Raw genomic sequence first — 17469 nt, forward strand, 5'->3', positions numbered from 1 at the left:
AAATCCCCAACTCGTAACACAACTAATTCAGTTAACATTAAATTCTGTTTGATAATGCAAGTTTTCCCTAATCTGTAGTGGACAACCTAATACTTGTTTTGTTAATCTAATTTTACTTACTTAGATATTACTTAAAAAATTTATTGTACATAATTCAATGTTATATTACTTATTTGACCATTGTATAATAATTATAGTCGTGTGTATTTAAAAAAAAAATTGCTTCCACTGATTAAGTCTGTACCTAATAAAATATTTGTGGACACATAATGGGTTGGTACCATTATGAATTGATGTCTGATTAATTATCTCTTGATCATTCAGTTTAATTTCTACCTCAATCTCACTAATAAATTGTACAGTTGAGGTCAATAGTCTTGAACAATTAGCAATTATACATATTTGATTGGGATATACTAATAACACTACTTGTCATCATCACATATTATGCCTGAACCACAAAATGGGATAAGACTCTCCTTAATACCTAAGATCTTCGGGTACTTACGTGTCAAATACTGTCAAGTGTTCAAGACTTTTGACCTCAACTGTACATTTAAATGACTTATGGGTTTTTAATTTTCATCTTAGATATATAAAATTTATTACCGTATGCTACTTGTTTCCATACAATTATATTTACTGTCTTACAGACGTTTCTTTGAGCTAGTCACAATTGTGAATTGGCTGAATTTGACGGTTGGTTTACAATTTTACCATTTGCAATAACTGGTTTACTTGGGCATAAAATATGGCGCTTACCGTGGTTTACAGATAAACAAAAATAGCATCTATTAACTGGAGGATATCTCGGACGAGCTTGTCTGAAATGTTTACTCCCATTTTGACACGTCCTACATGAAAATATGGTCACTTTCGTCACAAAATGTTTTAAACTTTGTGTATCTTTGGATGATATTATAACATTCAATTTAGGTTGGGTTTCTTCCTTCACCTGGTTAACAAATTTATACTGATATTTAATTCTCTCTTTCTCTAGTTCAAATAAAAATACTGTCTCATGAAATCCTTCATTCATAAATAAAGACAAACTATTCTTAACGTCTACAGGAAGGTTTTTAGTCATAATTCATTTGAGCAACACATTTATATAAATTTTGACGTGGTTCCAAGGAAATAAACTATACGTTGCTTCAAGTCTCTCTGTGAACCTTTAAAGAAATTCCTCGGACTTTCCGAAAAATCATACTCTATATAAACAACATTTTTAATAGCACCTGTTAAACTGTTGAGACCTTTTAACTCTTAATCTACCAAAGATTATCATAGCAATTTCACTGTTTCACCTAAATAATTCACTTGTATCAAATATTATTAACTATATATATATATATATATCACCGATCAATAACTAAACAAAATCCGTTATATTACCATCTCTTAGGGTATTTTAATACTTTTTTACAAAAAACTATCAAAGGCAGGTCCACAAAGGATAAAATACGAGTAAGGATAGTTCACCAAGCACTTGTTTTACCCACAAGGCAAAACTCGATGATGTCACTTTTGTAAACACGCATCATCTGGTGACCAATGTATCAACAATTATGGTTATATGTGCAATATTTGGGTACACCAGCAAAGCTCAAATCCCAAACAGAGAGCACATAAGGTATTACAGATTCCCCAGAAATAAGAAAACTTTTGATAATTTGATAAATGCCTGCAAGCGCTCTGATAAAATAAACATCACGTTGGGCTAGCCGTGAAATCGTTTGAAGAAAGTTCATATTTCTTTTGTATCTCATTTCTAGAATGTCTGTCGATATCCAGGTATCTATAGGAAGGTGAAACATTCATCTTGCTATATATGGCCAAAACGAGCTCTGAGCATATTTAACGTTTGTTTGCTGACCTGGCAGGTCGCCAAGCACATTACCTACATTGCCTTACCTCTCCCCTGCTGTGAGTTGCGTTATTGTTATTTTTTAACTTGTGATTTCGAGTAGAAATACGTATTTTTATTAAATTTATTTTACTGTGTTACGTCCACACAATTGTTCATATAGAATGTGCAATAAAAATTAAAAGAAATGGATATCATAAAGATAAAAATATAAAGATAAACATTTTGTATGTCAACTCCACCACGGCGGCGGCGGCGATGACGGTACTATTATTTTTCAACTCGTATTTTCAGGTTGATATATGTATTTGTTTATGTTTCTCCTTTTAAATGCATACATAATCTTCATACAGAATGTGTAAAAAAATTAGTATCATAAGATCAAAAACATAAAGATAAACATCTGACGACCGCACGAGTCACCCAGATTGTGAGAGGAGGGAGTGGTGGTGGAAATCTCAGCCGTTCAGTCAGCTGTGTAGTGAAACTAAATGCATATTTTTTATTTTATTTATTTATTTTATTTTTTATTTCTTAGATATACTGGTACCACAGTATACATGCGCCCATGGTTCTTAATAACCTTGGATAATGAAGAGTACTGTACTGTATATATCGAAAAATATGTGGTGAAAGTAGCCTGCTGGGAACCCATCCCGCCTATTTACATTAATTCGTATGGGGAAAATTGTCATGATATTCTGTTTCATTAATCGCAATGAATTTTAGGAATACATCCCTGGCGATAACCAGGGTATTCCTTATACCAAACTAGCATCAAACAAAACGTCTGACTCAAAATTTCTACTCTGGTCCGAATGCAACTCGTGGGGTACACCAAACCGGCACAAGAACTGGTCCACCAGCACCGTGTCAACAGTCATGGCTTCCCGATTTCGGATGGCATAAGTTTCTGGTCACTTAGTGAAGTAATCCATGGACACACAGATGTACCCATTCACATCTGCAGTGAGTGGCAAAGGTTCTGCAATATCCACTGCGACCCTCTCCATTGGTGCACGTGCATGGTACAACGGTAATGGGGCACGCGTGTGCAGCAGACTTCACATGAACGGCACCATTCTTCCACATCCTTACGCATACCAACCCAGTAAAACCTTTGCCGCAGGCGACTCAGGGTCTTCTTCACTCCCAGATGTCCACTGATTGGATTGTTGTGCATCTTCCTCAGGATCTTTGATCTCATCTTCCGGGGAAGTACTGTCTGCCAGCACCTGTTGAGGCCATCGGTAGTCTCCCACTGGCGCTGCAACAGACAATCCTCCAGCCGAAGAGCATCAAACAGAGCCCATTTATGTTCCAGAGATCGTCTCCCAGGCTGGCCGCACTGAGCTCTGGTTCATCCACTCGACCACTAGTCGTAGGTAATGATCTTCCAGCTGCAGCTTCTCAAGGCCTACCTCAGCAACGGCTGGGAACTGCCTCTCTCCTGTAACACTGCTGACAATCGGGCTGCACCACTCCACCACCGATCTTGGGGGAATAATTTTTGTCTGCCTCGCGGTAATCTTATCACTTGCATGCTTCACAGTCCTCAGCGGTACCCACTTTCCCTTTATTCTCAAATGCATCGAGCCAAGTCCAGTTGACATTTGCGAGGTAGGAGGTAGTCCAGACCCAGGATGCAAGGGTCTTCGATATTCGCTACATAAACATGTAGGGTTTCTTCTTCCCCTCCTACCTTGATGCTGATGTCCACTGGTCCCTTTAGCAATGCGCATTGTCCAGTTACCCTGCACAGCTGCTGCGACGTCTCGGGCAGTTTTCGATGACTAACCACGTCCGGCCTCACAAAAGTCTGCTCAGAGTTTGTGTCGACCACCAACGGACACCTTATGCAATCGATCTCATCTTCAACCTGGACATTGCTTACAGTGGCTCAGGTTCTATTTTGTTAACAGTGGGGCTCTGGCGAGACAGGCTGGTCATTGACCCTCAGCACCAGCCATTTCTGGATTCCCCGTCTTAGTGGGCTGCTCTGCTTTCCCTCTCTTGGAATTCTGTGGGCAATTAGTCTGTAAGTGTCCATTTTCTCCACACATCCAATATCCCCTCTTCTCCGTGTTCTTCTCTGCATTGCCCTATTCTAGCTCTCGTTTCCGCTTGTAACAGTCCTCCTGTGTATGCCCAATCCTTTCGCAATACCAGCAGGTTTCCTTAAATCTCTCCATCTCCTATTCTTGGCCCCTTCGTGCCTTAAACCCAGAGCTAGACTCCGTCCTGAAGCTTAGTAAACTTGACCTCACATAAGATTCAAACTCCAGGGCTCTAGCCAAAGCTTCCTGTAGAGTTGCAGGTTGGGATTGCTTCACCTGAATCTTGAGCTGCGTGCTGTCCAATGCGTCCACAAACTGGTCCCTCAACAACACGGCTAACAGATCAGGTGATGCTCCAGGGTACGCCCTACGAGCCATACTTTCCAGGTCTTAAGCCAGCTGTTGCAGTGTTTCACCTCGATTACGGGTACGAGTACGGAATCAGGCTCTGTAAACCTCATTTTGGTGCTTGGTTCCATACCTTCGTTCCAATACCTTTACCAGTAACATGTAACTGCTGCGCTCTTCACCTGTCAACTGACTGAAAACCTCCATAGCCTCGCCCTTAAGACTCGTGGCTAATTTCACTGCACACTGCTTGTCGTCCCATACGTTTTGTTCAGTCAGTAACTCAAACTGTGCTTGTATGCTTCCCATGAAACCTTGCCGTCGAATCCCTGTGGTTTCTTCTTCACTGGCACTCATGGATAGTTTACCACTTCACTTGAAGTAGATTGGGTTCTGAACTCAGGTGCTCTGTGATTCAGTTCACCACTTCCCTTTTTCACACGCTCATTGTATTTTCCAGAATTTTCAACACTATTCACTCCCCCCTGAGCGTGCACAAACGATGTTTCACGTACACCGTCACAATTATAGGAGTCACTAGATCTTGGATCATACCCTGCTGTTAGACAATTTTCCAGAGCTTCCCTCCTACTACTGATGTAGGAGGGAAGCTCTGGAAAATTGTAGCTCACTGTTCACCACTGTAAGCTCCTCTCGTACCTCTGTGATCTCACCACTCTATTTTTGTTTCTGGTCTTTAAAATTTTCCCCCAATTCAATTTGCACCTCATGAAACGCATCATTCCATTTGTTACACATCGCATACAAAGCTTCATCCCGTTCCTGAATTTTCTTGTCGATCTCTTCCTGCAGCTGGTGTAGTTGTTGCCTCTGTTCTTGCAGTATTTTTATATGTTTTTCGGTCTGTTTTTGTAGCTGTTCTTGCAACCATGTTTGTTGATCCTTCTCTTCTTCCAGTAGTTGTTTCTGTTCTTCTCGGTGTGATTGTAGCTGTTCTTGCAACCTTATTTGTTGCTCCTTCTGTTCTTCTAGTAGTTGTTTCTGTTCTTCTCGTTGTGATTGTAGGAATTGCATCAGATCAGTCATGGAAATCTCCCCTTGCCTGGCCTGGCTTCTGGTCTGGACACCGTCGCCTTCCATCTTGACTGATATCTCACCGCTAGGCTATCCCTCTCGTGACACCAGTGTTACGACCCACCTCCTTTCACCGCTTACCCAGCTTCCGCCACTGGTTACCAGTGGCTAGGGTCGTATGTACAGAAGCAATAGATAACTCAAGTGTCGTCGAATTACCACTGACTGTCCCGCCAGTCTCCGGTAAGTTCCCGGCGATCGATATCAGTGTACAGATAAACAACAGGCAAGTAGATTTCCACCAGGTCACAGAAACACACTTGTGCACTGTAGTCTCCTTTAATAAGCATTGATTCTTCACAACACTGTTAACAGGGTATTGGCTTCACAGCTGGACTTCTCACTTCAAATATACTGTATACTGTAATCGGCACAGTACCAGTGTACAATTCCTTAGTCTTTTCAGTTTATATTAATCACAACAATTCCACAATAATTGCGCAACAATTTTCTTCAGTTATTCTACTAGGCTTATTTTTTACACTATGAACAGAAGCGATCGACTGACTCCAGACAGTTCACTGCTGCTTATACAGTATGACTCGTCAGACGCATCTCGAACAGCCTAGCACCACTCAGAGACACCTGGGCAGCAAGTTATTGGAAGCTCCAACAACTTTCCCTGAATACGAATTCGCAACTTTTCGATTTACACCAGGTACCTACTTTACTGCTAGGTGAACAGGGACATAGGGGAGCTAGGAAGTGTGTCCAAACAACTTTCCACCGGCCCGGGAATCAAACCCGTGACATCTCGCTTGCGAGGCAAGTGCGGTACCGCTCTACCACCGGCGCCCCATATACTAATGAATATAATATAAACTTGATCAATTGTTGTGTTGCCGGTGACCTTACCCGTTCCTACCGGGGACTGACCTGACTGTTCGCAGGCGACCTCACCTAGGTACATTCTTAACCCCTTATAATCCGCCGATCGAAAGTCTGGGACTCTGACCATATTGTCATTGTTTTTCGTTTTCCAATTTAAGGTGAACCTGATTTCTCTGTGATCACTGTTCCATAGTTCTTCCCTTACTGTGATATCTCTGATAATATTTCTTGTATTTGTTAATACTAGGTTGAATATAATGTCACTTCTAGTAGGTTCTGTAATTAGTTGTTTTAAAAAATTGTCCTTTACTGCATCTAGGAAGTCTTCAGATTCATAGTCACCAACAATGTTGCCCTAGTCAATTTTTCTGAAGTTGAAATCCCCCATAATGCACAGGTTATTGTTTTTGCTGCCCTACTCATTTCCTGCCATATGGGCTGAGCTGCTTCTCTCCCAAGACTTGGGGGCCTGTAAATCACTCTCAGAATTAGTTTTTCTCTTCCTTCCGCAATTTCTACCCATACAGACTCGGTTCAAATTTCACCCTTTATTGAATTATTAATACAATATTTTAATGCATCAGTGACGAATAGTGCGACCTCTCCCCCATTCCTACCTTCCCTGTCCTTGTGAAAAAGGTTGTACCCTTCTATGTGGTACTCCAATAAAAAGTTCTTGCTCGCCAGATTCATCCAAGTTTCGGCGATTGCTATGACGTCTACATTCTCGGTAGATACAACCGCTCTCAGCAAGTCTATTTTATTTCTAACGCTCCTACTGTTTGTATAGTATACATTTAAACCTACCCTTCCTTGGTCCTGTTTTACCCCTTGTCCTGAGTAACCAATTTACTCCCAGGACCTGCTTCTTTTTTTACCCCCACTTACCCTGACCTCTCTCAACTAGCGAAATTCCCCCTTTAGCGTGACGATTTCACGCTCCAGGGATGCAGACAACGTCTTTACCCCCGCGCAAGACAAGTATACTCCGTCACGACTGTACAGCTAGCCGTTGCCATAGAATGGTATCAGCTATCAATCAATACCCAACCATCGCTTGCACAATGTTTTTCTAGTCAGTAATTTATAGCAATTGCCCTGGACAGCCATTCACCGCCAACTCCTCTTCTAGGCAAGACACCACATACTATCGGGATCCCATCCCTATCTCTAACCTTCCCCAGCGCCTCCCTATACCTCTTGAAAAGTTCCTCACTCCTAACCTTTCCTATGTAGTTACCTCCTACACTAAGACACACTACTGGCTTGGTACCCTCACCTGACAAAACCCTATCTGTCCTCTCAGCTACATGCCCTATCCCAGCCCCAGAAAACCACACCCTAGTCCTACGTTTCCTATTTCTTGCATAAAATGGCCTATCTAAGAACCCCACCTGGCTGCCCCCATCTACCACGACCTTACCACTGGGCAGGGTTTGCACAACTGCCCTTTTCTCTCCTGGCACCACACCGTCCTACCTCTTCTCTTCCTCGGCAGCTTCCTCCAACACTTGATAGGGGTTACTGTACTCCATACCCTGGTCAGCTTACCTGAGTCTGACCCTAGCCCACCTGGAGACAACCACTCTCCACGCCTACTCCTCCTGACCCTCCTTCGCAGGTGTCCCGCTAGGCAGGACACCTACCTGAAGGAATTCAGTCCTGAGGGCCTCGTTCTTCCCCTTTAAAACGTCTATCTTTCTCCTCAATTGCTCCAGCTGACATAACAGAGTGGCCAGGGGGTCGATTTTCCTCACACACCGTCCCTCTTCCTCCACAACACAACGATCCACGGCAGCCGTTTCCTATGTTCACTAACACGAGCACTTAGGGGCACTTCTTTCTCCAAGCTAGGTCAGGTAGCGTCAGGAACTAGGTCAGGGTCTCAATTGCTTCTCTTTCTTGATTTTTTTTCTCCATTTCTGTATTTGTTTGTATTAGCCCCCTAGTCTTTATATAAATGTGGGGTAGTATATTCAGGGGCGTTCCTGGAGTATTTGGCACCCGGGGCGGACCTATCCACTGGCACCCCCTTCCTTCCAGAGATGAATAAATATACAGTAAAAGTAAAATACACAATCGTCCCTAGAATACTGGGCACCCAGGGCAGGGTATTCCTTTGCCCCCTTACTCTTCCTCTACTGAGGCGAATGATAAAAAAATAATAATAATACTTTTAAGGAATTTTGGATAATACATAGTAAATATTATAAATGTTTTAGTTTCCTTCTATTAATATGGAAAATTATTATTATTTTTTTTACTAAAGTATTATGTAGCCTACATCAAGTGTACTGTAATATTCGTAAATAAAAAGCAGGTTTGTAAATGTGGATGATATTTAGGAAATCTACAGTATATATAAACAAGTGTATTTCCTAATTTCAACAAAATTTACACGATACAACAAAGCACATACAAGTAATTCAAATATACAAAGTACAGAAACCATACTGTATATAACTACAAGTTACACATTAAATAAAATATTACACAATGAGAAGGGTGCAGCCTTCTTCAACTCACTTTTATCAGAAACTTGACCAATAGCACTAGATTGTTCTAAAAACATAGGAAACCACGAGATACAAGCGGTATGCTTTCATCTAACGCAAAAAAAAGAAAAAAAAATTATATAAGAACATAAGAACATAAGAATGGAGGAAACTGCAGCGGGCCTATTGGCCCATACTGGGCAGTCCCGTTTACACCCAACCCCTATTGCTCATATGAGCATCCAACCTATGTTTGAAGCAATTCAGCGTATTCGAGTTAATGATGATATTTGGTAACTTGTTCCATTCATCCACTACTCTGTTTCCAAACCAGTGTTTACCTATTTCACGCCTAAATCTAAATTTGTCTAATTTAAAACCATTGTTACCAGTTCGCTCCTGGTTGGATAATTTGAGTACCTTTGTAATGTCCTCTTTGTTTAGCCCTGACTTCCACTTATACACCTCTATCAGGTCGCCCCTCGCTCTACGTCTCTCAAGGGAGTACAAATTAAGATGCTTTAACCTGTCTCTATACTCAAGGTTCCTAATGCCCGGGATTAGTCTTGTCATTCTCCTCTGAATTCTTTCCAAGGATTCTATATCCATTCTGTAATACGGTGACCAGAACTGAACTGCGTAATCCAGGTGTGGTCTCACAAGAGCAAGATACAGTTTTAGGATGACCTCGCTAGTCTTGTAACTAACACTCCTTTGTATGAACCCAATATTTTATATATATATATATATATATATATATATATATATATATATATATATATATATATATATATTAGTTTTACAGCCTCATCGTTCGTGACTCAGCTTCAGTAAACTTACCAATTATTTCATCAAAATTAACTGTCTTGGCACATTCATTTTCGATAAAAATCATAGCTAGTCTGTTCAATCTTGCCCGAGTCATGCTAGAACGAAGATAATTCTTGATGAGTTTCACTTTAGAGAAACTTCTTTCACATGATGCAACAGACAACATATTGTTAAAAAGAATCTCAGGCACAATGACAAGTTTGGCAAGGTTTCACAAAAGTCCCATTTGACAATAAACTTCAGGAACTGCAAGACTGTCCATTTATTTGCTTCTTCAGGTGTGATTTTGGCAGCCTTCATGTGTCCTCATCAGAAATTTCATTAAAAATCTTGGTCATGCTTGAATTTGAAATAATACCCTGAAGTTGTTCTTCTTTTGCAGAAAGCATGTAGCTTGGCTGAATAGCCTCTGAACGAGCATCCAATTCTAGACTAAATCGATCTAAGCATTCAAACATTGATCTCCTGATTTCCTCTTGCATTGTCAGTCCAGCATCCCTAGCCATCTCTCCTGGCATCATTTTCTTACGTCTTATCCTCCCTCTTGTTTCCATGGAGGTGCCAATTTCTTCACATTGTGTAGTTGCATATTGAATCGCTCTCTCCACAATTTCATTCCGCTGACCTCGAAGAAACAATTTCAAACCACTTTTCAAGACTTATTCCTTCTGTTTGCAAATACTTCTGTGTGAGATTCACTTCTTCCAGTACATCACACCAAAAACAAAGATAACCCAAAAAATAAAAATCACATACAGCTTTAAGCAAAACTTCAGCTGATCCTCTTGTGTCAACATTTTCTCTTTGATCCGTCACTTTTTCCAGAGCTATGACCAGCTTCTCAATATGTTTCTTGAGAGGCTTTACGGCATCATGATGTGCATTCCATCTAGTCTGAGAAAGTCTTTTGACTGTCAGGTTCAAATTTTCTTTCAGTACTTCCCATCGGTGAGTTGAAAGTGAAAGAAAGCAATTAAGTTTCTCTACAGTTCCAAAGAATGTTACACATAAAGAATTGGTTCCAAAAGAGTGTACCCTGTGGTGGATGTAATCCTAGACAAGGTTCTTGAAACTCCAGGGCACGAGCAGTAGATATATTCAACAAGTGGTACAAGACTTGGCGTGATAGCCAACCGGTACAGGAACAGGAGTCAGCACAAGGAACTCCTCGCCGTAGGCAGGCCGAAGCTGATCTGAGGGAAATTAGCTAGCTAGGCAAGGAGAGTTGCTAGACATTACTAGGACAATAAATGAGGTCTTCTAATTACTCGACTAGCGCGGTACAGACATAGTACATCGGGACATAGTAAATGGACATAGGCATTAGACATAAGCATAGACATCAGACATGCTATAATAATATGTAGTAATACAGACATGTGAATAAATGGTACAATGAATGGTGACGGAGTCTTGGCGTCAGGCGTGTTCACATATCTTGGTATGTACATATCTATACACCTCCCTCCCCCTTTACGCTCGTAGTGCAATCTCGAGCGGCTACGGACTCTTTTTCCATGAGTCGGGGGGAGCGGCGAGGGACAATGGAGGATCAACTGACGACCTTCGTTCCTGGTCTGGGCAAGGGGACACAGGGGACGGGGAGGAAGGTTCGTCACTAGAGGATGGCACTGGGCGGAGGTGGCGTCTGTTTCGCCACCACACACGACCACTGGGGAGGCGGACTTGGTACGAACGAGACTCGCCACGGCTCATGACGACCCCGACCTTGTCCCAGCGGTGTGACGTCGGGTCCTGGATTCGTACTTGCTGGCCGACGGCCAACCTGGGAAGGGGGTGGGCTTGGGCGTCATAGTGGCTTGTCACTTGGGCCATCCGGGCAGCCTCACGGCGGTCACACTCGTCCGCCTTGATCTGCCATTCATCTAAGAAGGACTGGGGGTGGGCAGGCACACAAGTACGAAGGGGGCGGCCATACAACACCTGGGCAGGAGAGCGTCCGGCAGGGGTAGGGGTGTTACGGAGTTCCAGTAGGCCCCTGTCGAACTCCTCGCAGTCCAGGTTCCCCGTCGGTGCTGTCTTGAGGATGAGGTATTTTACGGACTTTACCGCTGCCTCGGCGTGGCCATTCGCCTGCGGGTAATGAGGGGAGGTGACGATGTGGTGGACGCCCCAGCGTTCGGCGAAGCTCTTGAACTCGTGGCTATTGAACGGGGGCCCACCGTCGGTTCGGAGGCGGAGAGGCACTCCGACTTCCCGGAAGAAGCAACAAAACATCCGGATGACCCTGGAAGAGGTGGTGTCCCGACCACAGGGAACTACCACGGGCCATCCAGAGAGCCTGTCGGCGACCACCAGGAAAGACTTTCCGGCCACATTAAAGAAGTCGGCGGACACGGACTCAAAGGGCCGCTTTGGGAGGTCATTGCACAGGTACGGCTCTTGTTGCTGGCTGGGCTGGAGTTGCTGGCAAGGCTCACAGGCCTCAACCGTGCTCTTAATATCGGCGTCAATACCAGGCCAGAAGACGGTCTGACGGGCTCTGCGCCTGGTGGCTTCAACGCCGCGGTGGCTGTCATGGAGGCGGGATAAGGTGCGCCGGCGGAGGGCAGCGGGAACGACGATCCTGGGGCCGTACAACACCAGCTCTCCGTCCGCATAGAGGCTATCCCTTAGCTTCCAGAAGGGGAGGGCGGAGGCGTGAATGTCGTAGCGGTTGGTGGGGAATCCAGCGGAGACGTAGTCGAGGAGTTGGACGTATGCCGGGTCTTGAGCGGCGGCGATGCGAAGCTCCTGGAGAGTCCTATCGTCTTCGATGGAGGGCGTCGTCGTCGTCTTGTCAGCAAGAGAAGTGGCTGTGTGTGTCACTAAAGACCGAACGTGAGCAGCGGCCGTGGTACAGTCGACTTCATCTTCAGGTGTGGGGCGACTAACAGGGGCTCGGGAGAGGGCGTCTGGTATGCACAGAAGCTTCCCGGCGCGCCACACAGCTGTAAAGACGTAAGGGGCGGTCTTCTCTTTGAGACGTTGGAGGCGAGGATTTTCGATGGCGTCCAACGTGTAGTGATTAAGAATGGGTATGAGCGGGCGATGGTCCGTCATGAGGGTGAAATGCCCAAGGCCGAACAGGTAAAGGCGGCACTTGGCCATAGCCCAGGCGACTGCCAGCATCTCTAGTTCAATGGTGGCGTATCTGGTCTCCGTGTCCGTCAAAAACCTGGAGCCACACTGAACTAAGCGCAGTCTACCCTGGCCGTGGTCTTGAAGGAGGGCATATCCGAGGCCGTATAGACGGGAGGCGTCGGTCTGGAGGACCACTGGTAAGGACGGGTCGAAGGGTGCCAGGACTGGTGGTGACAGCAACGCCTTCTTAACATTCCTGAACGCTAGGTCGTGGTCAGGAGTCCAGAGGAAAGAGCGCTTGGGGCTCATGAGGGGGCGTAGAGGTTGGGCTGATGTGGCGATTTTAGGGGAGAAGTCGGCCAGCTGATTTACCAGGCCCATAAATGAGCGAAGGTCGGTCAGGTTCGCTGGAGTAGGGAAGTCCCTGATGGCCTTGACCTTCTCCTCATCAGCTGAGATCCCCTCTGGCGAGATGTTGTAGCCGCAGTAGTTAACTTGGGGGGCGGCGACCACAAATTTATCTTTGTTCAGGGTGATACCATGGGCACGACATCTTGTGAGCATCAGATGAACTCGGTTCAAGTGGGCCGGGAGATCATCGTCGAAGAGCAGGATGTCATCTACGACCTTCACGCAGTTGGTGACACCCTGCAGAGCCATATCCCCACGGAGGCAGTACGCATCCCCCGTTGCTGCGAAGCCCATGGGTCCGCGGCAGTGTTGGAAGCGGCCGTAGGGCGTGATGAATGTAGTGAGGTGGCGATCTTCTTCCGCCAGGTCGACTTGCCAGTACCCATGTAGTGCATCCGCCGTGGTAAAGAACTTTGCAGACGGGGTGACGCTGCGGACTGCTTGGATGGGCGTAGGCGATGGATGGGCGGGACGGGAGACCTGCGAGTTGAGATGGGTGAGGTCCACTGTGATGCGAACACCTACAGGCTTGGGTGCCAAGACCATAGGGTGGCACCACTCGGAGGGCTCCTCACCGGCGTGTCTGATGATCCCCTGCTGCACCAGAGAATCGAGCTCCGCCTTCACCTTGTCCCGTATGGCAAAGGGGATAGGCCTGGGTGTGTGGATGGCGAAAGGCGTCGCGCCAGGCTTGAGGTGGATTCTCATCGGGGGGCCTGTCATCTTCTTGAGCGGCGTCTTCTGGAGGTCGGGCTTGGAGACAAGGACGTCGCTGAACTGACGAAAAAAGAACTCCCGGGCGGCAGCAGGTGTGGTCATGGCTGAAACAGGTATCTCTGCACACCTGTTGAGGTGTGTCACGGCGAGGATGGGCTTTGGGAACTCGGATGAGACGATGGCCAAGTCCTGACAATGGCCACATGACAAGAGAGGGGTTTGGATGCCCTCATGGACGTGGACTGTGGCAAGGCAAGACTTGGGACCGAGCTGTAGTGTTGCCTTGAAGCAACCCAAAGGTGGAGCCATCGGGGACCCGTCCGCTGTGAGCACGTCGTTCATGGCTGTGGGTGACAGGCTACTCCTGGGAATGTTGAGGGCGTCCAGGTGTGTTGGTCCAATCACCGTGATGTCCGCGCCCGTGTCAGGTATCATCAGGAGGTTGGAAGAGTTGGTACCGTAGGACAGACGAACATTGACGGGCTTGGGGGACCTGTCACTCGAGGCATCATCCACGCGTCGGCATCCTTTGTTGTTCTTGGGAGACGGTGGTGTGGACGTTCTGTCGGGCTGTAAAGAGACGTTTTGACCTGGAGATGGAGGCTTCTTGGTGGACCTGCAACACTTGGCGAAGTGTCCTTGCTTGTTGCAAGCGTTGCATGAGGCCTTGTTGGCAGGACATCGAGTTGTGCGGGGCCAATGGCCTTGAAACCCACAGTTTCGACATGTACTATCAGCCGCAGGGCACTTTCCTGGACCATGCTGGCGCTGACAGTTTCTGCAGGATTCGGGAGAAGAAACTGGTGACTGTGACGGGGGCTGTGGAGAGGACGTCGTCTGCATCTGGCGTTGACTCCTCTTGTAGGTGGAGACGGCGTGGACTTGAGATGGCGATGAGTGTATAGCTGAGGCAGCCTCTCTTGTGGCCTCATACGACCTGCAACAGGTGACGAAGTCGGTGAGGGAAGAGGCGGCGTCGAGGGTGAGGAGTTTCTGAAGCAGGTCCTCGTCACGTACACCCATCAGCAAGATCATCTTGAGCTGGATCTCAGCACAGGTTACAGGATCGCCTGTACATAGGTCCACCTCGGTTGCTAGGTCCTTAAGTCGTGCATAGAAGTCTGAGAATGATTCCCCAGAAGCTTGTTTGCAGGATAGCAGTTCCCTACGACGCAAAGCTTCATTGCGGAGGCCACGGAAATGACTCTGCAAGGCGTTTAAAACCTCTGTCACTGACCTGGGGGAGTCAGGGGGGATGGCTAGCGTGTGCTCTAGGAGGCGTTGAACATCGAGGGAAATGCACGATCTTAATTGGATGAGTTGTTTATGAGGGGGCATTCGATTGAGGTCAGACATAACAGCAAAGTCTTCGAAACGACGTCGCCATTGACGGTATACTTGATATGTTGCATCAGATTGAAGAGGTGGGGGGCTGGGAACTGAAGACTTGCTGTGCAGGGGTGTACTCGAGACGGCAGGCGGTGGAGGAGGCACGGAGAGGTCGACGAGAGTTGAGACTGGAACAGGTGGTTGAGAAGACACTGAGGCATACCTAGGGGAGATAGGTGACGTGTGAGGAGGCGTTGTCTGAAGGATAGATGAAGAGGCTGAAGCTGGCGAATTGGTTGTGGCAGCTGGTGAAGTCGTCCTCGTTGCCAGCAATTCCAATAGGTCCAGGAATTTGCGGTTATCAGCTTGGTGTTGTTGTTGAAGTTGAAGACGGTAAGCTGATTCCTCTGACTGTCTTGACAATTCCTCTTGATGTCGTTTTTCCTCCTCTAATTGACGTCTTTGGGCTTCCTTCTCTTGGGAAACTTGTAGGAAGTGGATTAACTGACGTATATCCTGGCTCCCATCCTTTGAATTTGGCGCGCCCGGCGTGTGAGGCGTGAGGGGGGGTGGGAGGGTCTGTGAGGCGTCGTCTTCCTCATAATCCTCATATAAATTTCCCAGCAAATCGTCGTGGTCAGACATCTCGTGTTTGGTATGGTTGCGATGGGAAAGACAAGGAGAATAAGGTGAAGTGCTATATTTTCGCCAATGGATTTGCTTAAGTGTAGGAACCGGTGGGCAAGTAAAAGAGTACTGACTGTAATATTTGTGAAGTGAGAGGAGGCGGCTGGCGGCGGTGTATTCCTCCGCGCGCCCGGGCGAGATGCTGGTGATGACTCAGTGGAGGGGAGGGAGTCAATCAGTGGCTTGCGGGCCTGCGTGGATGGAGGATGTATGCCGGAAGTGCTGTCTTGGAAACTGGGCTGGAGGCGTGTCTGCTACCTGTAGGGCCGCAGAAACATAGCAAAGAGACATGAAAGGCACTGCACTTCACTTAGGGCACTTCACAAGGTCACAAAGCACTTTAAATCCAGGGGCACTGTGGAGTATATCTTCTGGGCGGGAAACACGAGGCCGGGAAACAGACGGGGCCGGCTCTTGAGGCTTGTAAACTGTCGTGTTGGAGCTACTCAAACTGCGCCATGTGGTGGATGTAATCCTAGACAAGGTTCTTGAAACTCCAGGGCACGAGCAGTAGATATATTCAACAAGTGGTACAAGACTTGGCGTGATAGCCAACCGGTACAGGAACAGGAGTCAGCACAAGGAACTCCTCGCCGTAGGCAGGCCGAAGCCGATCTGAGGGAAATTAGCTAGCTAGGCAAGGAGAGTTGCTAGACATTACTAGGACAATAAATGAGGTCTTCTAATTACTCGACTAGCGCGGTACAGACATAGTACATCGGGACATAGTAAATGGACATAGGCATTAGACATAAGCATAGACATCAGACATGCTATAATAATATGTAGTAATACAGACATGTGAATAAATGGTACAATGAATGGTGACGGAGTCTTGGCGTCAGGCGTGTTCACATATCTTGGTATGTACATATCTATACATACCCCACAAAGGTTCAAGGAATGATTGGCACAAGGCACAAACAAAACCTTTGGATTTATTTCTTTGGATTTGTTTCTTATACCAGCCATAGTTGCACCATTATCATATCCTTGACTGCGGCAAAAGTTAATGTCCCCATCACTCTCCAAATTACTCAGGATATCCTTTGTGAGCTCATTTGCAGTTTTTCCAGCAATAGGAAAGAAACCCAAGAAAGATTCCCTTACTTCAACAGAATCACCTTCAATATGAACATATCTAATCACTTCGGACATCTGATCTGTATGAGAAATATCAGGTGTACTGTCAAAAAGAATTCTAAAATACTTGGCCTTCTTGATGTCAGCCAAAAATTTTTCCTTAACATTATTTCCTAGAAGACAGATGAATTCATTCTGAATATTTGGTGACAAATAAGAGCTCACTCTCCTTCCAGATGTCTGAGATGGAATAGCATGCTTAATCTCCAAAAGATGTTCTTTCAAAACAGGATCATAGTCTGATAGTAACTCCACCAGTTCCAGGAAATTGCCTTTGTTTATTGATAACATATCCTCCCTATGACCACGAAAAGGAAGGTTCTGTCGAGCTAGAAACATAGTCACATCCAAAAGACGATGAAGTATGTCCTTCCATTTCTCCCTCTCTCTGTCCATTGCAGCTTGATTACCATGATCAACAGTTCTTTTGAGCTTTAGTCCTGCCTCATGGCACCCCCCTCTGGCTGTCACCCGGGGCGGACCGCCCTCCACCCCCCCCCCTCCCCCCTTTAGTACGCCACTGAGTATATTTAGCTTATATAATCATATCACCCCCTGTAACTTTCCACTGGCT

At 45.9% G+C, this 17469-nt stretch overlaps 1 protein-coding gene across 1 annotated transcript; it reads right to left on the reverse strand.

The window, feature by feature from the left end:
* Nucleotides 1–9820: 9820 nt before the first annotated feature.
* On the reverse strand, nt 9821–17234 carry LOC121861371. Its single transcript, XM_042359020.1, has 3 exons — nt 16718–17234; nt 10281–10507; nt 9821–10144 (listed from the first exon to the last, which is right to left on the reverse strand). The coding sequence occupies exons 1-3, from the start codon at nt 17232–17234 to the stop codon at nt 9821–9823; spliced, it is 1068 nt and encodes a 355-aa protein (XP_042214954.1).
* Nucleotides 17235–17469: the final 235 nt, after the last annotated feature.

This window comes from Homarus americanus, unplaced genomic scaffold, assembly GCF_018991925.1.
Source record: "Homarus americanus isolate GMGI-L3 unplaced genomic scaffold, GMGI_Hamer_2.0 scaffold24260, whole genome shotgun sequence".
Lineage (NCBI taxonomy): Eukaryota > Metazoa > Arthropoda > Malacostraca > Decapoda > Nephropidae > Homarus > Homarus americanus.